Consider the following 24548-nt stretch of genomic DNA (forward strand, 5'->3'; position numbering starts at 1 on the left):
ATGCAGTTAGCTAGTGGAGAAGACTGACAGTCAGGCTTGTTGTCAACTTCTGCTTTGAGTAATGACTATTATGTCATTTCAAACTCCTTTTCCTGCACTGTGTGAAATGGAAATTGTGTGGAATTAAATGGCATAAAGTGAACTAAGAAAACGGACACTGAGAAGGCCTAAAAGGGAAACAGGAGTAGCTTGATAGGAAACATAAAGTGACTTATGCATAATCAAGGAAAACTAACTTGACGAATGAAGGTTACCAGGGTAACCGGAATCATCTGAACCTGCAAAGGAAATGATGGTGTAAATAAAACAAAATAGAACGAGTTTGTAAAAACAAAACAAAACAAAAAATGAAATGTATAGTCTGATATACTTTTTAAAAGGACTAATAAAAATGCAGCAACTTTTTACAGGATTCACTTATACATTGTGACTCGATGGAGATCACTTTAATACTTCATAATCTGTAGGTGACTGACATTCACATGCAAACATGGGTGCAAAGAATAGCATGCACACCAGCTCATAGATGATAATCACTGATGACAAAATCAGACACCAAACTAAGTTGCAAAAATGTTTCCACTAGCAGCAGATTGTAGAAGCTGGGGTTGTGACCTCCTGGGCATTGACAAATGGCCCGCACTAAGGCTTTGTGGTAATTTACCTATTCTCCATTATTCGACCCCCAGTAAACCTACAATCTACCCCAGGTGTAAACATCTTTGTCCACTCATGCGAAATGAATTTAGGGAAGTGAGCAAAAGGTGGTGAAAGAACAAGGAGGGGGAAAGGTGAAAAAGAAAGAAAGCAGTGGCAGGAAGGGGGAGGTGGTGGTGGTGGCAAGTCCAGTGTAGTTCAGTCTGCCAGCTGTTGAATATCACCGATTCAATTCAAAATAATTCACTGCTAATTTTGACAATTCCTGTGTCTTTCCAATGTTTTCTGACATTGGATTTCATATGATTTGCATTGTATTTCTTTCAGATTCATTTTTTAAGAGTAACATGAGAGAGAACCTGCTGACTCATGTCTTACTGATACACATTTCAACTGGCTAGAAACACCTGAACTAGCATGCCCCCAGGGGAGCCTCGGAAGCAGATGGAGAGTGAGAGAGGGGCTCAAACTGGAAGCCATGTTGACAGTCGACTGCCCCTGGGATTCCTTGGAGGGTGTTAGCCTGTGAACGGTGACCATTAAGTCAACTTGATATGTGATTTACTTTATGGGCATTTAAAAAATTATGCCATTATTGAAAGTCATCCAGCAAGTTCCTTTATTGCAAATGCCAAATTATCAATCGTCCTGGCAAGTTAAATGGAGAACTATTTTGATTCTTCTAGATCACCATGGTAGCACAGCGTCCTCAATTTCGGTGTTGTAGCATGTTTGTCCAGGAAGGACTGCTTGCAGTTAGTTAAAATCTTAATAGCAGGCTCAATAAAAATGAGTAGGTTCAGAAGCAGAATTTGTTGCTGATATAATTGTGCATTTGGGCCAAAATGTTGGAGCCCATTTCTAGAACTTCCCCATATAGAAGATATCATTGCACTAATTGACATTCTGTGGAGGGCAGGGGTGGGTGACAGGGGTCAGGTAATTACAGGGATCTTATCCAGATGAGGCACCCCCGGTGGCAAGAATGGAGATGCAAAGGCACAAGAGACTCTGGGCTTGTCCGGAAATGGAAATGGAATAATGTGAACATCCATTGCAGTGCTTTAACAGAGAAAATAACAGAGACAAAGATGTTTAGACCTTTTCGAGCGAATCGTGGGAGAGAGTTATTATCATATATGGACTGAGTGGTGGTTTGGCTAGAGAGGGAGGACACAGAGCCAATCAGGGAGGCGTAGGGGACTGAATTACTGCTCAAAGCTGCAAAAGTAAAGCCAGTTGGAGATGGGAAAAGTATTAGTATCATAGCAGTAGAAGACCATCATCATCAACCAAAGATGCGATCAACATATTCACTTTTGCATGCACTGGCAAAGTGGTCTTATTTTGGAAGCTAATTATAGGGAGATCCAAGCAACTCTGCACTGACTGTTTACATTCTAAACTAGGATATACATATCACATACAAAGATACCACAGCCTTCAAGAATCATTATTCATAAGACTTGTCAGTATGTATCGTTTTGGCTGGAGTTACAGAACAAGTGAAAATGGCAGAATGGGTGTTCCACAGAAAAGGGAGGAGAACTTGTGGGAATCTGATAATATAGGAGAAGGAACCCCAGACTAGAATACTGGGCATGGATTCCACTTCTATTTCTGCCATCTACTAACAGGGACAATCGATTGTGATGAAGCACCTCAATTTGCTTGTGTGTAAAATAAAAATGCAGAACTAGATAAATCCTTCTTTGCGAGTCATTTGTGCCACACGTAGAAGAGATCTGTAGAACACATGGAAGAGCAGAGAAGGAGCTCTCAGATGTGGTGCATGTGTAAGGGCTCTAAAAGTTACAGCTCCTTTTCTTTGAAGGGCGGTGAACATTTACTTTTTGCAAAATCCAAAACTGTTATGCAGTTTAATACTCTACATTTTGAATTATGTAACTTTAACACTACTTTCTTTAGCTAACCAAAAAGCGTATCACCTAGTAACATAAAATTATGCTAAAGAGTAAATCTGGATGAACGTTCTCTAATAGGAAACTCTTTAGCTCATACCAGAAAATAATCACCAAAGATCTATTTATTACAACATAGTGTTATATTATTTCCCCCAGCCTTCTCCATTGCCCATCGTTGATAGAGATTTATATGATAAAAGCAAGCATGTTATATTCTGAATGACATTGACTCCACTATGGTGCCTTGTCAACCCTTTGTCTGGTAATCTGGCCATTGTTCATAGTCTACACACCAAAGTTTTTATTAGACCAGTGTTTTCATATTAGCATCACTTGAGGTGTTTTAAAATAATTCCTTCCTTCCACACCAATTAAATCAGAGCCTGTAAGTGTGGAAGGCACTATGGGAATTCTACGCAGGAACCTATAACCCCATTTATTAAATTCTCATTCCAAAATCATATCAGCATTTATGAGAATGAGATCAGCTTTCTTCTGGTGCTACACTTGACTCTGCTTTCGCACGTTAACGATTATGAGCAGCAAAGACTTTTAAGAAGAGCACACAATTGATGAGGACTTGCAGGGTCATTCATGGCTTTCTCAGTTTGTAGCTACAAACGCACAACATAAACACATTTTAGAGGTACTTGTTGAATCTGACCAGAGTTCTCATTGTGCAGCTTTGATAAGGTGTACACTGTTAACATGAAAAACGACGGATATAGTCACTGAAATCTGCCTGAGGTGGGAGGAAAAACACTGCAACTGCTTCTAATAGGGCACATATTTGTGAGAGTGATGTGGTGGTGGCTTCCTTATGAGCAATAACACATTAAAATCATATCATTTTAAGCTAAGAGGTACCTTAGAGCTTACTTAGTCCAGCATTTGCATTGGTAAAAACGTAATGACTAACGTAATGGCTAGGGCTAAACGTTATTAATAAGAGAACTCTGAAGTCCAGAGAAGTTAAATTACTTTTAAATAAATAAAAAAAAAGTCTTAAGTAGGCTTGGCATCTTTCTTCTGTATTCATTCTAGAACGGCAGTTAGAATTTCCTAAGTAGGGGGCAAAGTTTCCAGTGGGTGAAGGGGCAAGGGTGGTAAGGCAAATCACTGACCGTGCCCAGGTATTGCATTAACAGCTTCGCAAAGACATGCACTCATCCCCATTTCCTCCCCGCTAGCAGCCTCGAGCTTTCTTTCCTTTCCCTACTTTCAATCGAGGCCAGATATAGAAGAAACGTTGCTCTATTATATAAAAGTAACAATAAGCATGAGGTGAAAGGGCAACCAACATTCAGTCTCAATGTCAGCGTCATCTCCAGGGGTGACGGAGGCTCAGGAGGACCTCCGAGAGGGTGACACAATTCAGCTCTAGCAGGTATTTCCCAAGTGCTACTGCAGTGCCAAGAGGGAGAGAGACTTTTCAGATTTTTCAATAGCAACTGAAAACCTAGACTGTTATGTGCTGTTTCCTCGACTCAGAATTTTGTTGAAACCCTATGGGGCAAAGACAAGATCTTTGCAAGCCACATCTGGCTAACCAGATTGTGAATTCTGTTTTGAAAACAGCAAAATGCTTTCTGTGTGTGTATGTTTGTGTTCATGTTCGTGTGTGTGTGTGTGTGTGTGTGTGTGTGTGTGTGTGTGTGAGAGAGAAAGAGAGAGAGAGAGAGAGAGAGAGAGAGAGAGAGCGAGCGCGAGCGAGAGAGAATTAAAATCAAAAGAAGGTTGAGAGTGACATACCGCATGCTTATATCCATAAGGCACTGGGCTAGAGAACAAGCATGGGTGAGGGATAGGACAATGCTACTTTTCATGAGTCACCCTCTGACCAGTGGGTTCATCTACTTTTCCTGACCTCCCCCCACCATTAATTTTACTAATTAGAAAAATGAAGCTCAGAGGGATAAAAGGACTTGACCAAGTTCATCCTTCTCAGTAAAACTATGGCTTCATGGGGCTTTGATACCCGACCTGTTACTTCTCATTTAGGGCACTTCTCATTATGCCATGTAAATCATTTAACACTGAAAGGACGGTCACACACACACACACAAATATGGGTCTGTGAGACTGGGCTATGTACATAATAATGCGGAGATCATAAACTATCTGAGTCCCAACCAGTGTGCTGATAATGTAATAGCTGTGTGACAGAAGGCATGTCTCGGTGATAGGGAAGAGGGAAAATGTGCTACACACTTGCATTTTCCAGTTACTTCTCATCACATTATAATAAGATCCCATTAAACCATCCACTAAAGGTAAACAGTCAAAATGTTAGACTCTAGTGTTATTTAAAATAAGAGTATTTTTTAAATCCCCAATTTACAATGTTTTTGCTTTGAAAATGCTGTTAGATTTTAAGTAATCTATCAACGGTATGCTTCAAATGGCTTTATAAAGAAATGTTTATCAAGCACTTGCTTTATTTGCAGTAGATGTCTATAAGCACTTTATCACAACTATTTTGCTAAATAGAGTTGTTGAGATTACTGATAGTGGTGGAACATCTTGTAGGTGTTATTTTTTCTGTTATTAATAAGAGTAAGGACTTAGAAATCTGCTCTTTATGGCTTCTTTCCCAACTAATTAGTTTGTAAAATATCTGTCAGACTTTTTATATATTGTATGCACTATTTAAAATAACGTGAATGAAAAATATAGTCTCTGTTTACTATCTGTCTCATAATTGAATGATGAAAGAAATAAAAAAGAGACCATTGATTTGTAGGATATAATTACTTCTTGGTAAAAACGTAATGACAATTTGACTTAATCCATAACTAGGATCATCTTCAAGGGAAAGTTATACCAAGAGTAATTTTTTTTTAAGTTCTGAATGGCATCATTAAAACTCATTTTTAAAAAATGATATATTTTTATTGATTTCAGAGGAAGGGAGAGAGAGATAGAAATATCAATGATGAGAAAGAATCAATGATCAGCTGCCTTCTGCATGCAAGTTACTGGGGATCAAGCCTGCAACCTGGCATGTGCCCTTGATCAGAATTGAAACCGAGACCATTCAGTCCTCAGGCCGGCACTGTATCTACTGAACCAAACTGGCTAGGGCTAAAACTCATTTTTAATGTATCATTTCCAAAAGTGCAGAATTTGAATAAACCATGTTTCTTTATATCAGAAATTTACCGTTTAAATTCTATGAACCAAGTTTCAAAATCTACATAATAAAAGCCTAAGTGACCCGTTATCGTAGAATGACGGGAACGACCAATTGCTATTTTGTGAACTGACCACCAGGGGCTGATGCCCAACACAGGAGATGCCCCCTGGTGGTCAGTGCGCTCCCATGGCTGGTGAGTGAAGCAGAAAGGAGGCCTCTGTGGCAGCACTAAGGAGCAGCAAGCCGAGCGGTAAGGAGCGAGCAGGTAAGGAGGGATTCCAGACTGGTTTGGGCAGACATCCCCTGAAGGGTCCGGACTGTGGGAGGGTGCAGGTCAGGCTGAAGGACCCCTCCCCCAACCCAGTGCACAAATTTCATGCACTAAGCCTCTAGTGTAATATATAAAGAGCACATAAGGTGCTCTTAATCTATATTTTATACCTAAGTTTCTTACAATACAAAACCAAATATGAAGATAAGAGAGTCTATAGAAAAATGGACTTTGTTAGCATTGATCCAATTAAAAGTAAAGATGGATCAAGAAAGCATAAGAGCTTTTGAAACCCATCCAATTGCTGCACAGATATTCTGCTGCTGATATTGCTTTTTCTATATTAACTTCTTATGAGTTCCTTTTTGTTTTTCACAGCCCATCAATCACCTACCATCCATGTATGCTTTAGGGCAAAACATAATGAGGTCATTTTACAAAATAAAAATGAGGTCTGTAGGTTGTAACATCTGATCATCAATTTTTAAATCTCTTTTCCTAAAAGATGCAAGGATAAACACTAAAGTTTGGTTTTTGTTTGGAAAATTTTCTGGGGGGCGGTATATGAGTATTGGGTTTAGAGACAATTTTTCAGTGAAAAAAAAAATTCTGATAGAAACTGACAAATCAGCCGAAGGTGTGGTGTGCAGTATGTGGTCTCTGATGTGAGTGTCTGGGCGATGGATTTTGCCAGCACAGAGAGAGATGGTGACTGGAGAATTGTATGATGCTATTAGTTACATGTTCCCCATACACCTTCCTCCACTTGTAAAATTTGATCAGCTGCCAATTCTAACTCTTCTGCCACATTTCCTCTCTCCCTTTCTCATTTTGCCCTATTCCATTTTGCATTAGAAATGAAGCTTATTTCTCTGAGATAAACTTTTAAATCTGCTTCACTGGGAAAAAAGTAAAAATATGAACACATAATAGCAATTTCTTTGATTTTCTTATATATCATCATCTTCTGACAATATTTTATTTATTATAGTCATTTTGTCCAATTCTAGAGGCCCTGGCTCACTGAAAGTAAAAGCTTTTTACAACATTTCAAAAAAAAATAAAAATCTGTAATTGGCTGTCTGTAGCAAGATGGTAAATGTGTCCACCCTACAACCCTGCAATCATGCTTCTAGGTGTCTCACATTCAGAAACAGCAACAAAGATGTGAGGAGAGAGGCTCAGTGCTGGCCATCACAGTATTGTTTGCAAGAACAAAACACGGGAAAAATAACTTGGCCTCTGTTAATAAAAACGAGTCCACGCGTTTGCAACATCTGTAGAGCAGAATGCTATCGGTTGTTAAAAGGGAGATTAAACTTAACCCACTATCTTGCAAAAAAGTCTATTTTTATATAGTGAACTTTTAAAACAGGAAATTGTATGTAAATGCACCTATCTATATCTCTATACACCTGCTCTATATTTTATCATTTAAAAACACTGTATATACATAGAAAAGGGCTGGAAAGATACACAGGGAGCTACATATGGCAGATTTTTCTTGAGGGTAAAACTGGAGTAGTTAATAGGAAGTCTGTTACTTTTTATTTTAAACATGTCAAATAAAAAAATTAAAAGTGGAATAAAGAACCATTTTGAAAGTGGTTTTTTTTTTACTCTTCTAATCAATAAAACATGTTAAACATACAACAAATTTAGGCAATATAATGAATATCTGGATAGCTACAACTGAAGTACAACAATTGCTAACAAACTTATTTATTTCGCCAAATTTCCCCCCAAAATGTGTGTTGCTTTTGTAATTAAGGACAAAAAATATTCACAGAAGGAGGCAGTCATAGAATGACTCAGGGTTTTTTAAAATTTATTTTTATTAATTTCAGAGAGGAAGGGAGAAGGAGAGAGAGATATAATAGAAACATCAATAATGAGAGACAATCATTGATGGGTTGCCTCCGGCACGCCCCACACTAGGGATTGAGCCCACAACCTGGGCATGTGCTCTTGACCACCCATGAACCTGGGATCTTTCAGTCTGAGGCCAACACTCTATCTACTGAACCAAGCTGGCTAGGGCAGAATTTTTTTTTTAAGATAAAAATAAAAAACATTCATCCTATAGTTTAATTTTGTTTACTGTGTAACTAACTCATTTATCAACCATCCTAAACCAACCCCCGTTACTGCTCCCACAAAGATGTATACGGCTTAATAGAGGTTTCTTTTAAAAGTATCTTATATAAATAAATATTTTCTTCCCTTCCTGCACTTATAAAACTTGATCAGCTGTCAATTCTAGCTCTTCTGCCAAATTTCCTCTCTCCCTTTCTCATTTTGCCCAATCTATTCCATTCATCATTTAAAGTGATTAGTCTAACCTTAGCTAAATGATACCTTCCTGTACATTCAGGTCTCTGCTTCACTTTTGTAGGCCATAGGCGATAAAGCAATGCTCCTTTAATTATATGTTCCACACTGGTTCTGACTGACGCCCTTCACCAACAATTGATGATTTATCATTGCCAACCATATTGTTTTAAGAGATCAGGTGGTTCACCTTCTAAACATAACCTGGCTGATACATTGGCATCTGAACCTGATGGATAGATAAACATATGCATGGCACATATCTATAAACAGAGGTACCTGTTCTCAACCGGGAAGGTATGTGACTTCCTCCCCCTGTTCAGATGCCTGAATGCAGTGTTCCATGGACAGAGACTTGACCGCCACCCCAAATTTGGAAAGTGTGCCAAAGCACTGTTCTCAACACATCTCCAACCTCCCAGAGATGGTGACACTGAAAGCAACCAGTTCTCTGTCTCCACTTGGTGCCTTCACTGAGAGAAGATGCATTGAGTTCTGAGCTTTTTCTTCTTCTAACCCAGAGACAGGTGTGCTTGTGGCACTGCAGTGAAGGGCAAGAAGCTTTGAAGCGCTTCAATTGTTACAGTGCCACACTTATAGGAAAACTGGAAGGCGTGCTTCAAAACCATCTGAATAGATGGCAGAACTGAGAGGGAGAAGTCTGCCTCCTTACATTCAGACTCTCTGACGAGAATAACTTAAAAAAGCAAACAGAATTTTAATTCACAAGATGGCTTGACAAGAAAGGCAGGATGGATGCATAGAACCCATGAACTAAGCAAAGTCTTCCTTTACCTTCTGAAAGAACCACTGAATTTCAAACGGTATGATTTGGTATTTTACCATCCATGACAGACTCAACAGAAGCAGAAATCAATCTGCTTTCATGAACATGTTCTGTAGTCGGGGCTGGTTATAAAAATCACCGGTCTCTGATTTCACTGAAAGGTATTTGTTTAAAGTGAATGCATGGATCATTAATTCCCTCCTGGTGCATATCATTCATAAACACTGCCAAGCTTTATAATGTCTAGGTATAACAAATTATAAATTCAAATGTCTGATGTACATAAAAGCACATTTCAGAGAGTGGAAGGTACAATTTTTGGTTTAAAATACAAATAATCATGTAGTGTCATATAATCGGATGTGCAACACCTAGTACAGGGTCATTTTTTGCCATCTAGGAAAGCCCACATTGTTCATGAATAAGAGGAGGAAAAAGCACAAAGAGTTTCCTAGGTTAACAATCCCACTTTCTGCTCTCATCCTATTGGCAAGTAATCCAGATAATTCATAGCCACTGGCTGAAGCAAATGGTCACATTAGCATGATTTCCACATTAACAGCCACGTCTATTTCCTGTGTCAAATGGTCCCATTTTCAGGACAGCAGGCCACATTATAGATCTTGAGAGGAAAAAAAGACTTGTTCAACAAATCAACTTAAGTAGACCGCTTACCTGAGCTAAAGGGCACAATAGAATGCTTCCTGCACGAACAGATGTGTGAGGACCTCAGGACAATTTCTATTATCTTCCTCTCCTCTCTCCTCTCCCCTTTAGTCATCCTCCCAAACTTCATTCTATTATCCATTTGAGTGGTCAATCTGAGCTTCCTTAAATGGTATCTTCTATAGACTTGGGTTCCCACTGAAATTTTGTACAGCCATTGGTGACATAATGAATGTCACTGCAAGTGCAGCCTTCATTTCTCTTCCCAGTGACTTGTATATATTTTAACAGGGTCCCTTTCTATGTGGATCTAATGTACCTATGTACATTAGGAAATTTTTAAAAATTTTTTAATAGAATTCTTGGGTTTGGCCATATTTGCCAAATTACCAATAAAAGTGAGAAGTACTTGCAGATGGAGGTCTCCTGGTTGAAGGCCTTTCTATTCTATTTCTTGTAATCACCTGTCCTCAGCTAGTCATCCTTTCTAAACACTTCCCATCCACACCTTACATTAATGCTCAGCAACATCTGCTGGTGCTGGAGGTAGAGGGAATAGCACTCCCACTGACTTTCTTCTTGGGGCCACCTTTCGCTTTCCACTGAACCCCACAGTGTGTGCCTGTCGCTGCTGGAAGACCAAGGTTGTTCCACTACAGATAACACTTCACATGCAAGCTGGAGGAGGTGAAAGCAGTGCCAAGCCCAAGACACTGAGTGGCTTAATGATTTCCCCATTTCTATAACGTGCTGTTCTCATAAAGATGATGAGGTAACATATTCAAGAAATAATGCACCACATTATTTCTGTGGCTTTCAGCTCTTCCATACGCTGGTTTAGCCAGATTGAAAAGTATGTGAATTAAGAAGATGCCTGTAGCCTGAAAAAGTCAGTATACCACTATTTCAGAAAGTGCTGAACAGAGAAGGTTTGTTACTCAATTCATATCAAGTTGCCTTAATGGAGCACGAAGCAGGCCACTCAACAGAGATCATCCAAGGTTACACAGGGATCGCTGCTCAGTCATCAGCACATGTGCACAATCTACACTGATCAGTCTGTTTGGTAATATGCATTCGGGAGACTTTTGGCTACGCAAACATTTATTTCCTCCCACCTTTCATGCTGCTGATGGTTTCAGTATATTTTGCTTTTGAAAACAGAATTTTTAAAAAGTCAAACTTCAGTTCCAATATAATTTAAACAAAGCACATTTATAGTTTGTATAACCACTTTGTAAATGCCAAATGGTTCTTTGAACTGAATAGTTACCAGTTATGATGACATATCTACATGTTAAAGAGAAAATAAACTAAATACAATAGACCATGTATTTTCAACTCAAAGCAATTCACTACAAACGTGTAGCCAAATAGACCTGTGGTGTATGTAACTGTGAGGCAGAATATCCTCTGGACACAGAGATAACCTCTCAACAATTGGGGGAACCATGCTATCACACTTCAATCAAGCAGACTTCCTGAGTCAGCTCTCTACTGTGCTCATTACCATTAGCTATTACACTAGTGCCACTCAGTTTTATATTTTCATCTCTCTTTACCATTGATTGCTTGCCCTTCATTTGGTATAAATAAGATTTATTTAAAAGACAGTAAAACAGGACTAGATTTCAATTAACTGTACAAAATGCCCCATAGCAAGAATAGCTTTCCTCTTTTGAAGCACTTGATGTTATTTATTTTCAAAAACAAGCATATTCTTATTCTCAGCCACTCTTTGTCTCCACAGTAGGAAACCTGAATTGGTCAATGAGAGTCCGATTTTTTGTGTCCTTTCCTCCCTCCAGCCTTCCCTTTCTCCTTCTGGTAACCCCTCCTTCCCTCTCTATCTCCCTCCCTCCCCTTTTCATTCAGAGTAATATAAATGCAAAATCTTAATATAAAAATACAGAATAAATACAGGGTGGAGCAAAATTAGATTTGCAGTTATGAGTGTCTTGTATCATTATTTATTACTGTGTTATTCCATATGAGAAACTCTAAACTTACTCTTGCTCCATCCTGTATATTCTGAATGATGTAACATTAATCCACCATCTATTCATTCACATTATAAGATGAGAAACTTAATTCTTTCCATATACGTGTCATTGAAAATAATAACTGTGTTAGGAAGCCAGTAAAATGTAGTTATTCTTAAAAGAGTATAAATTGTTCAAATTTGAAGAAATATGTTTTTCCTCTTTTATACTCCACCTCAGATTTGCACAAAGGGCTTAATTTCCTTTCAGGACTCACGTTTTGGAGAATCTCAATAATATAAAAATAAAAGAGAAGGACACACACGCTTTATTGTTGAAAATAAAGCGACACATTCATCTCTCACTTTGGTATTGGCTGGCCTATACAATTTTAGCGTAGACGGTAACATAGGCAAGATGAGTCATGTCTCTTACCTGGCGTTTGGAAATTAAGGCGCCTTAGTTCTACGGGGTCTGTTGGATGGTGTGAAGGGACCTCCTTACTATTCGGTATGCTGCTCTTTCGAGAGTCAGACTCTGCCCTTTTCCTACAGGGAGAAAGTAAACATTTAAGACATTTTAGAAAAAAAAATACAGAAAAATAAAACAGATTTAAAGAGCAGAGAGCCATGCCCCTCCCAAATTTTCAGTTTTAAAACTCAATGGGCTGGCTAGCTTTGTGACCTGTTCAAGGTTGCTTTTCCTTATTCCACCTATAGTATTTGCTCGGGGACAATTTTTGTTTAGGTGGATGATCTCTGAGTCCTCTTTCAGCGGGAGAATGAAATAGCACTGTGACTCTGACTTTAGGCTTGAAGGGAGTGTTAGTGAGATTCACGTGGATCCTTGCTCAGCGATTCTATCTTATCCACTAGTTTTGTTGGTGAGGAAGAGAACAGAGGACCCCTAGCAGCCAATTCTAAGATTATTGTTACCCTAGAGTTAAGCTACTGGGCTTCTAAATCGGACCCAGATTTTTTCTAAGAATATGTAACTGGAGGCTACAAAGTGAACCTGCGGTGGATTTTCCCATTAGGCAGATAAATACAGTGAGTGAGTTTCTAAGACTCCAAGTTAGCCGAACACCTGGAAGGAGACTGGGACACAGGAGAAACATTCATGTTCTCTTTCAAATCCCCACCCCCTCAAAAAAAAAATAAGTGTTGGCTGTTTGGTTGTTTTTAGTGTTCAGCTAACTTATGAGTAATATTAACTATGATTAAGATTTTGTAGTGAAAGTCAATCACAGTAAGATTGGAGAAAAAGTCATTTCACCTAGAGGGTAGTTGCATTCTCTTAATGATCATTCAGGTATATGAACCATTCAGTTTCTATTTATAAATAATCCTTCACACAATTCATTTTATCTTTGTTTTTATTGCTATCTACTAGTTTTATTAAATACTCTTATTTAAAATATGATAATGTATTGTTAACAAATGTCTATATAAAAATGTCAGGTTTCCCCCTTAACATTTCTTTATTCTTTTTTTCCCCTCTCAAACTCAAATAATCAGAATGGTACCTAATTATTTTCTTTCAGATTGACCGAGATGAACAATTCACTTCAGAAACGGAAGGCTTTTTCAAACAGTGCTTTCTTTCAAATACGGATCCCAGCAATCCCCATGCTAGAGTCATAATTCGAGCATCTCCCCCTCCTTCAAAGCGCAGGAATTCTAACTGAGGAAAGGGGTGCAGCAGAGTGTTTAGAAAACTCCCTCTGTCTTTTCACTATGACTGTGGTACACTCACTGGTGTTTCTATGTCAATGGGCTCTCATTCAGTGTCACACAGATTGTTTCATGAAAAGAAAATAGTCTTCCTTCCATCTCTGCTCATCTGTGTAAGATAAAACTAGCCAGGGATGAAGTGAAGATGGATGCAAAGAGAAAGTGCACTTGACTCATTCAAGTGAGATGCCATTGGCAAAATATGATTGACTTAATGACTTTTCTTGGGTGTAGTCCTATTAAACCAACACTTTGCAATTTTAAAATTTTGGATTATCCTGTCTCCTGTTTCCTGTTTCTACCTAAAGGAGATAGACACAGTCTTAGGACAGAAGATACTGCCAAGCTCAGCACCAATCAGAGGAAAGCAGTGAAGTGAGGTGAGGGACAGGTACATGGAGCTCTGGAGATGGGAAGAAAAGAAGCAATGAAGGGCTGGCAAAAAACATACGAGAAGGAATAGAATGAGGCTCAGAAGAGCGTGGGAAAGAAGGATAAGATGACCAGTTTCAGAGAGAAAATGTCACAGGGTTTATAATGGGGATATCTGCCTTCTTGTTCCCCCTGAAGATGCAGAACCTAAAGGGGTGAGTAAAATGTCACCGAGTGTGGTTTGTCAATGGACCTCATGTGTAACGAACAGATGGCTGGCCTTCCCATTTCAGATCATCCCTGAGGCCCTTCTCAGGATTTAGTCTTTTCACACACATTTGCAAAGATTCTTATTTCTTCCCTGATGTTCCAGACCCAATGACTACCTTTTACACCTTTTCAAAGTGGCTTTGCTGTCATTGTTGCAGGATTATTGGAAATCAAAAGTAGAAATAACCTGGGCAAGAAAACTACTTCTGTCATGCAGGTGAAGTGGAACACCTTGCTTTTCTTCTTTTACACTGAGGCCAGGGAAGTGACCCTGAGACTAAGGGACAGAAAATAAATACCCTCTAAAGAAATTTATTCAGTTTCTCTCACACCAGGAAAGCTGAAAATCACATATTGTTGCCCCGAGGAGTCTCAGAAAACCCAAAGCATTGGAGTAAATTTACAATTCACACTTATAATAAATTGGAAGAGGTGCCCTACTATTTGATACCTAGTATCTCCCTCACTGTATCTGTTCAAATGGAATGACATCCACGAACTCAGACTCCAAAAACCTTTGCCAGCTAGGAAAACTAGTGGTTTAAGTTTTGTATTGTTTAATTTCATTTTGGTGATCACAACATGGATAGTTCTAGCTTCCCACACTCTTATCACATTATTTAAAACAGAAATGTGCTTAAATGGCTGTTTCCTAACAGAAAGAATTTCCAAGAAAGGTTTGCAAGATGAGGAGTTTGGCCATCATAAGTAATACTAGTAAAAAGCTTTAAAAATAAAGTTACTATTGCAAATAGTTAATTGGCATATTCCTGTTTAAATTGGGTCCTACATGAAACTACTGTAACGTTTTTTTTCCCCCTAAGTTTTCTGAGGTCTCATTATTTTCATATTAATCTATTTAAAAAGCAAAGAATAGGGACTAGAATGAGATGATAAAGTCTGCCTTGCTGTTTTATGTTTTCTATTGGGATTAAAAAGTCCTGGTGTAAGTTCATTTCTTGCAGCCAGAAGTTATCTACCATGCACAGGAGTTATGGGTGAAGAGGAAGCAGAAGCCAACTTTTCAGAGATGGCTGAAATCTCTGACAGTGTAAAAGCACGTGTGTGTTTGGGATGTGAATAATGTACAACAAATATGCTACTCTTTGGTTGGCGGGTTTGTGGGGAAGACCAAATCTATTTATTTGGAACAAAGATACTCAGACATATGGATACAGGCTTTTGAAAAACTGTATTTATTTGAAATCTCTACTATAAATATTCAAAGATATCAGTTCAAACATGTCCCAATTCTGACACCATTAAGAATAAATCTCTAACTCTGCCACTACTGGTGTGTATCGCTCTCATTGGGTATGCCAACTACAAACCTTCTCAATTTCTTCACTTATGAAATAGAGGAGGAGGTTTAGAAGATGATATCTAACTGTTGGCTCAAGTTTCATATTAATGGGACAAGAAGGCATTGATAACGTTGTGTAATGTGGGCAGTATTATAACGGGAAGGTAGATGTCTAAGTATATTAAGCAGATTCAAATTGTTTTGACTTTTGGTGGGGGAAAAACAAATTTCCATTTTTTTTTGTGTTTTTTTTTTTAGTAGAATTAATGATAGCTAGTGATATATAAAAATAAATCAAATGGAGGACCCTCACGGAGGTAGTAAGCTTCCTGTCAGGAAAAGTGTAGTAGAGCTTGCACATCAGTGTTGTGATTGTAGGGAAAAGAATGCAGTAGTGGTTCTCAAACTTGATCATGCACCAGAACCTCCTGGGAGGGCTTAATAAACTACAGGTTGCTGGGCCAATGCCCAGTTTCTGATTCAGTAGGTCTGGGGGTGGGGCAAGACTTTGTATTTCAAGTTCCCTGATGCTGCTGCTGCTACTGATCCAAGGACCACTCACTGAGAGCCACAGAGGTACAACATCGGAAAGATGGCAAGTTAGATGAGCACAGAAATTCTTTTCTCCGTTTGACTTTAGTCGGGTATATTTATGTATCGATATGGATATATAGATATTAATTAGCAAGCTAAGAGATTAGATTAAACCAATCAGTCAATAATCACACAGTACAGATATTATTATTGTTATGATTACTGTTATTATTCAAAGCTGGAAGATATGGAGAATAATTAGGAATTACATAAGGGTTTTCATTAAAACATTATAATAAATATTTGGAGGGTTGAACAAGCTAGTAGTTAGTATTCCTATATTGAGAGGTGATAAAAGACCAAACTTAGAAATTCACCTTCAAAACAAAACAAAATAACTTATAGGACACCTCACATTTCTCTTGGGCAGACACACGAACACATAAAAATGTTCACTTTACCTAAACAACAAACAAAACTCAGAGACTGGTTTTAATGCCTTCTACATTTAGCTTTACATAAAGATAATATGTCTTATCTTCTTTACAGACAATCGTTTTCTCCAAGAATCATTTTAGTATCAATTTACTTTATATGTAAATGTAGACTTTATCCATCTTCTATTTGCCAGGTTATCATCTTTTACTAGGATATCCAACCTCCACCCTCACCCCCTCAATACCTGCAAAGTCTACCCATATCTTATTTTTTTCTTACTGAGCATGAAAGGGGTTTATTCTCTATTCCTCACCTGTCAGGTTTACTGCTCCATTTTAATGCAGCAAAAAAATAAAAAATAAAAAAAGGAAAGGAAAAAGAAAGCTAAATGTTAGTTGGCCAATGGTAATAAGAGTAACCATGACAACCAAGTTTCAACAATGCTCACAGGGGGGACACATATAACTTACACACATTAGCAAGTGACAGCATATCGAAATATTTGAAGGCCTCTAATTATAAAGAAAATAGAGGGCACGCGATTACATGGCTAAATAAAGCAATTTTTTAGTGTGTTATTGTTATATTCACTTTTATCCATCCATTTACAAAATACTGCCATGATTAGTTATATTCCTGGAATTCTTTGATGGTAGAGATATAATGTGATTTTTATATAACACACCACGAAAAACTACTGAGGTACATAATGGAAATATCACATTATTCCATATAAGAAATTTGCCCATTTAAAATAAAGAGTTCTCAGTTAAGAGGTAGGTTATTCCCTTAATGATCTAAAAAACTTGCAAAGTGCATTGGAATGCACAAAAAAATTATTTCACAACTGCATAATACATCATGAGGTAATATAGTGGCAGAAATGATTTCTTCAAATACCTTTTGACAAGTCAGGTGGTCATAAGTCTCTTTTCCAATAAAGGACTAAATACATTTAGTTTTGGAAAAAGTAATACTCATCATTATAAATCTACAGAGATAGCCCATCTGCTGTGTAGCTGGGCTAATCCAGAAATATATTTAATACCATCCACTGACATGTCAGGTATTTTCAAACAGGTGCTGCTGTCTGTGAACACACTGAGCTCAAGCTCACAGACACGGTCACCTGTGATAATATGTAGATATTTAAATAACCATGTGCTTTCTGAAGAGAGTATATCCTTTACCTGTAAAGAAGTAATCTGAACAATCTTCACATTGAGGCAAATTGCAAGTATTAAGTAAGTTCTCAAATTGCAAGTATTAAGTAAGTTAGAGTATCTGGCTTTAGCATAACTTAGTCCATATCTTTTCAAAAACACAAAAGCCACATTTAAATCTGACAGAACACATATGAAGAGAATAATGAAGTGCCAGGTTCTTAAAAATCCTGCAAACATGTCTCTAACTTGCTCATTTTTTAATCAATGAGGTCATCAATTGCAGTAAAATCTATCCCTCTGAATGGAAAAGAACCACTTAGTGAATTATCAGGTCTGTGAATTAAAAGACTGTTGATATTTATATGAATTCAGAGTGTTCAGTTCACTTCCTCTTCCATAGAAATGTCAGCCTCACCACATATGGGCATGCTTTTGGTGAAATGCAGACATCTGAAGGCTTTTGAAACCAGTCTTCTATTTAAATTATAGGTTAGGGTTTTATTACAGCTCTTTGCCAGCCAAGATAATGGTGATATATTGAGGGGTGGAGTAAACAAGGGAATGGAGTTTGTTTAAGACTCTCTGGTTTGTATAAATCTGATCATTCTGTATGTCTGTGTGTCAAGCACCAGCTCGGAAAAAAAGATACAGAGTCCTTAACTGACACTATGAAGGGACAAGAAAGCTAAAACAGGGGAGCAATTGCAATAATGTGGTAGATTCTATGATATAGATTAAGTAGAAAGTGCTGTGGGGGCATAGGAAAAGGGGCCCTAAGCAGCTTGACCTGGCAGAGAGGAGAGGACAAGAAGGAGGCAGGTAGATGGGCATTATATGGTAGGTGGCATCTTAGCTTCCCTCTGAAGGATGAGTTAGAGTGAGCCAGTCCAAGAGGAGTGGCTGCAGAGTGTGAGGAAAGGTATTCCAGGTATTTCTTTGCTGACAGCTTGGAAATACATCCAGGGTTGATATGAAAAAAGAGGACTCCAGAGGCCAAGCCCGTAAAGGGCCAGTGTTGGATCTGGGAAAAGCCAAAGTCTTATTTGAATCACATCTACCTCATGGCCTTCTCACATAAGGTCTCACGGTGGGTTTGAAACTTATTTACTCTCTCTATAGAGTCCATTCAGGATAGACTATTTCTGGTCAAGGGTGAATTTTGTCTAGATCATGCCCGAGATCTTTCCAGAAAATCCACATTTTCCTTTTTTCCATAATATGTAATAACTTCTCATCCATCCTGAAATGATTTACCACAGTCAGATTAACATTTTATTAAACATTTTCTATATAAAGAATTCCTGGACAGCTCTAGAACTAATGGCTGAAGCACCTTATGTGTGTAACAAATGTACAGGACAGACGAGTGTCTAAGAGCATTTAATTTGTTTATGGCTTCTTTTGAGAGCAAGAAAGCAACATAGAATCACTTCAAAAAACAAACAAACCCTGGGTACAGAAATAATTTGTACATATTTTATCAATTGGTGTTTTCTCGTCATAGAACATTGTTATTTAAAACATTCAATTATCTAGCCTTCCTATTTGTTTTATAAACGAGGAAACATAGACCCAGAGTGTCGGCATGACTTTCTACCCATATAGCTAGCTGGTCACAGAGCTGGGACTTGAACTCAGTTTTATTGATTCCTAGTTGAGTGTTTTGCTAACCTTGCTACCATCTTATGTCTGCAGTTTACATTTTAAAAGCAATGTCCATGTCACATAGAGTACACCATTTCAAAAAAAAATCATAGTGCAAGGTAGTTTCTAACACTAAAGACCTTACCAAACATATTTTCATTTTCTGATGATTCAGAGGGCACTTATAAAACCTGCATGATACTGTTTTGTCACTGGTTACCAATGCATTGTAGGTTTACAAATTACTAGGTTAAAAACAAAGTCAATTCGACAACCTATGTATAAACGGAAAGGACGAAGTATTTATTACATAATTAACTTTGTTCAGAATCCAAGCTATAAAAGATACTATTCATTGCCTACAGAAAATTTTCTCTTGAACTGCCTCACGATAATCAAGGAGGACATTGTTGGGTCTATTTGAATTTCAAGTCAGGAATGTTCTTTACTGCTGAAGCAAGCACTTCTATTTCAGAAACACTTCACGGGCCTTCAGATGGTTAGCTAAATATACTTAGCATTCGAGGATGTGTGCAGCTCCAACAATTGCATTAGACGATGCTCACATATGCACACACAAAAATGCGACTCTATTTTATCTGAGTCATAAAACCTTTGCATTTGAGGCCTCTTTTTGCAGGACTGGGAAAAACTATAACTGAGTTGACTTTCTCCAAGCACGTCAAAGGAAGAATGGAAAACTTAATGTTAAATTTAACTGTTAACAATTATCAAGGTTAAAATCCTATATCTTCACAGTGACATAACCAACCCATAGATCTCTTGCACACCTCTGTTCAGTGAACTGATTTAAGGATAGTCATATATATCTGCATGAAACATAATTTAAAAAATAAGATAAGCATTTTGTCCATTTTGCAGTATCACCAAATGTCATGTGATACGGTCTAGAAATGCAACTGCCAGCAAGCACACGATTTCTGATCTGACTACCATAGTAGGATATGGTAACCTAAATAAATATTTCACTGAAAACAATTATAACTTAGTCTTGCTTTTAATTATTGCATTCCCTAAGGGTAATAAGTGCAGCTCATGAACAGCAAAGGCTACTGGCTCTTGCTTGGATTCACCCATCTGTTACTGTTCTGGGGCACATGGTTATCCCGTTTCCTGCTCTTACCTCCTGTACAAGACAGAGGCGACTAAATACAATGCACACTGAAAAGACACAAATTGGGATCAGAAGACTGAAACCATCAACTAAGAGGAGATTGTGAGCTTTAATCACTTGCTATTTTATGACACAGATAACTGAGTGACCATAGTGATCAGGGAAAGATAATTATGGGTATTCCTTTCTTTTTTTTTCTAGCTCTAAAATAGGATAGGCAATTTAATGCATTATAGTTATGAACTTTTCTTTAATCTGTCCTTTTATTTCCTTAGCCCTCTCTTTACACTGAAATAAAATGGAATGCAGCTTCATAAGAGTAAGTTTTTCAGAGAAGTGTCTGGAAGGACATACTCGAGTCAAGAGAAGAAGTTATAAAAAATAAAATAAAGTCTATTCCAAGAACTTAAGAACATATTTACAAAAGGAATACCAGTAAAGAGGTAATTAATGTAAAAGAGGTAATTAATGAAGGGAACTATATGGATAGAAAAAAGAAATACTGGAGATAAGATGATCAGATAAAGCATGTAAGCAAGAATCATGATGAAGAAACTCTCATCTGATCTTGAAGGTCAAGGTTATGAGGAGAGAGAAAGGCAGGGAAGGAGGGAATAAGGAAGAGAGAGAAAAAAGAGAGAGAATGATAGAGGTGAGATCGCCAGAGTGTTCTGAAAGATGACACACTACAACGGAAAATGGGAATACAAAGTTTCATGAAATAAACTTAAATTGGAAGAAAAGTTAATATAAAGGGAGGTAATCCAGAATTTAGTCATTCTAAATGTTTAAGTTAATGTATTACATATGTTAATTTTTATAATTTTATATACTTACAATTTTACCATTCTATCTTTAAGTCTAAAAGTATTTAGAGGTAGAATTATTAATATTTCTCCTTCTGAATAAGCAGCGATCTAGGGAAAGACATCTTGCTTCTATGTAATGAAGGCAGACATAAAATTTTAAAAGAGTGGACAATCAGAAAACATGGGGGTATATGTGAACTGTTTGTATCCTGATTGTAATCAAAGACACTAACTCAGACTGCTATTTGGGAGTATAAAACTGAGATTATTTTTTAAAAAAGAAAATGGTACTTCACATTCTTCTTTGGACCCAAATGAGAATTCAGTATTGAAGATGTGGAATAAGGGTTAGAAGAAAAGCAGGAAGGAAAAGGTTATTGACTTCCTCTTTTCTCTTCACTAATCTTCCAATGTCCGCTCCTTGGCTAAGTTTTGGGAAATAGCTGCAGGAAGGATCTCAGCACACGTGCAATTCCAGTTATGAAATGGACACAAGTGTGCAAATTTTAGTTTAAAAAAACCTTGAGCAACGAATCATTTAAAACAATCAAATGCAAGCTTGTGTATTACCATCTGCTTGTAAATGTATCGATACAAGTGTGTCAAATGCCATTGCCTTAAATACTCAGAGGACAGAGGCTCACATTCAGGCAGGCTGGGCAACAAAGTCTATACCACACGCACTGAAGGGGATTATAAATAGTGCCGTTTGTACATTTCCTTCTAACTCTAATGCAACCACATTCCAATGGCTACTGGGGCTACAGGGAGGTATTTATCTTAAAATCAACCACAGAATGACCACAGAAGGACTGTTAAGTCTTCAAATATAAGAGAGCCCTCAAGACCACAAGAGAAATATGGGGCAAACCTACCTCTTGTAGAGAAGAATAGCTATAACAATGCAGATGATAAAGACCACTGCGAGGACAGGGCCCACAACCCAGATCAAGCCTTCTTCTTCATCCGTGATTGGCTGCGGGTCCAGATCCATGGACACAACAGGGTCTGAGTAGGGACTGGTTGCATACATCCTCTGAGGAAAAACAGAGTCTATGTTAAGTTACAAGCGAACATCTTTCTGGTGTACATCTTTTGCATTAGAAGAGGCAAATATTTGAGATAGTGGATTTAATAGTAAGTGTGTAAAACAATGTTAGTAAATAAAAAGGAGGAGAGGGGAGAGGACAAAAGTTTGAGAAAGTTAAGAGGGGAAGGGGAAAAGGATCGACAATTTAAATTTCCTTATAGGGTGAAGTATTTTACAATGAAATAATTTGAGATGGTATAAATTACTCCAGATATACTTTTTTCATTGGGGTCTATCTATGGCATATTAAGTGACTTATGAAGTGTGGCACTAGTAATTAACCAGGGGCAAAATGTTCAATGAGCATTCACACTGCCAACGTGTGCCACGCTATGTGAAAATCAAGAGGAATAATTAGCTCCAGCTCTCAAGACATTACCACTCAGTTAAGGAGACCACACTTAGAAACTAAACATTTATAGAAAAAAAATTACTATTTTTAATTAAATGTTAAATTATGTAAGTCATCCTTAACACTTGATGTATATTAGTTAGGAAACAGAGGCCGGACAATGGACAATGTCTACAACTTCAAAAGAGAGGTCCAATGTTCAAATTATAGATGCAGGATGTATGAAACTGATGATATGGTTTTCCATAACATGTAATTTTTATAACTTAAAAGGATTTAGCAGTTCCCATTCAATTTTATCACAGCTACTGCTCAGAGGTTGGTGTGATTGTTGGTGTGATACAGAAAAAAGGGAACCCTTATACAGGGCTGGGGGGGATGGAAATTGGTATAGCCCTTATGAAAAAAATAGAATACTGGCTCCTCCAAACATTAAAAATAGAACTATCACACAATCCAGCAATCCCACTCTTAGGTATATATATTCAAAGGAAATGAAATCACTATCTTATAAAGGTATCTGTACACCAGTGTTCACTGCAACCTTATTCACAATATCAAAGGTATGGAAACAACCTAAGTGCCCCTTGATGGATGACTGAACAACAACAAAAAAATCTGTAAACACACATACACACACATGTATAATGAAATAGTATTCAGCAACAGCATGGACAAATCTTTCTGAGGGCAGCGAATAGAATAGTGATTGCCAAAGGCTAGAGGGAGGAAATGGGGAGGAGGTTTGTCATAGAGAGTAGATCTTAAGCATTCTCACCACATTCAAAAGAAAGGATACTCTGTGAGATGATAGATGTATAAATGTGCTAATTATCTTGACCTTGGTAACCATGCCAATATGTATGTGGACATCAAATCATCATTTTGTACACTTTAAACATATACATAATTATATATGTTAATTTTTCCTTAATAAAGTTGAAGAAATATATAGTTACTCAGTGAAAGAAAGGGCTAAGTGTCTATGAATTTGGCTTTTATATTTTTCTGCCCTATTTTAGCCTGTATTAAAACTCTTCTCTTAACTCTGCCGCCTTTTAAGGCCTTATCTTTCCCTTTTCCAACAGAGACCAATCCACATCTATGGGCTGCCCCTTCTCTCCTACCACTCACTTCTCATCTCTTCTCACTCCATCACTGGCCCAAGTCAATTATTTGACAAATCAAATTGTCATTATTCAGTTCTTACTCTTCCAGATGTCTTTTCCAGATGTGTCTCTCTCTGTTGATCATGCCTTCTTTAAAACTCCCTCCCTTGGTTCTCTTAATTCTGTCCTCACCTACTCCCTTCCTAACCTTACCAACTGAGTTAATTCCTCTGCATCCATCCCATGCCAGCACTCTAACATTTTATTTTCTGCTAGTGTCTCTTCCTCTCCCTTAGCTGGCAAGGTCACCCCCAGCTTTAAATACCAACCTCTATGCAGATTACTTTCTCACTAATGTTCCTAAACTTGGAATCTCTGCTGAGTTCCAGACCTTCATATCCAATTGTTTCTAGAGATCCTACATGAATCCGCAAGTTAAGAAATGCATGTGTGTTACTTCCCTACTTCCCAGGCATACGCTCCTTCTAACTTGCCTTTTTCTCTCACCTTCTCAATAGCTAGGAATGAAACAATGATGATTTTATCTGATTTATGTACCCCCAAGTACATCCACCTTCTTTCCAGTCTCATGAGTACCCCTTTTCTTTAGGACTCATTCATGCTCATCCCAACCATACCAAGAATTTTCTCCTTCCTGTAAGAGTCTCTACTCTCATTAGGGTAATTCTCCTAAACTACACCTATGAAACCCTTAGGAGGCTCTCAGGCAATTCCTGAATAAACCTAGACATCTTAGCATGGTCCTTAATAGACTCCACAATTTTTTTTTAAACTACATTCCATCACAGCAAACTTTTCTTGTTACTACTTCCCAAAT

General features: G+C 37.8%; 1 protein-coding gene across 32 annotated transcripts in view; it reads right to left on the minus strand.

Moving 5' to 3' along the window:
- The window catches only part of PTPRD (protein tyrosine phosphatase receptor type D), a 626044-nt gene that overhangs the window by 105090 nt on the left and 496406 nt on the right, over positions 1-24548 (minus strand). For 15 of the 32 annotated variants that reach the window (XM_045580211.1, XM_045580225.1, XM_036434060.2 and 12 more), the window contains 4 exons: positions 22035-22195; positions 16719-16730; positions 12191-12303; positions 237-278 (listed from right to left, as the gene is read on the minus strand). In XM_045580211.1, coding sequence (XP_045436167.1) covers positions 237-278; positions 12191-12303; positions 16719-16730; positions 22035-22195 — 328 coding nt within the window. The remainder of the gene's footprint in view (positions 1-236; positions 279-12190; positions 12304-16718; positions 16731-22034; positions 22196-24548) is intronic. The other 17 variants (XM_045580235.1, XM_045580221.1, XM_036434062.2 and 14 more) reach the window with 4 other exon arrangements.

Source organism: Pipistrellus kuhlii, unplaced genomic scaffold (assembly GCF_014108245.1).
Source record: "Pipistrellus kuhlii isolate mPipKuh1 unplaced genomic scaffold, mPipKuh1.p scaffold_m20_p_12, whole genome shotgun sequence".
Classification (NCBI taxonomy): Eukaryota; Metazoa; Chordata; class Mammalia; order Chiroptera; family Vespertilionidae; genus Pipistrellus; species Pipistrellus kuhlii.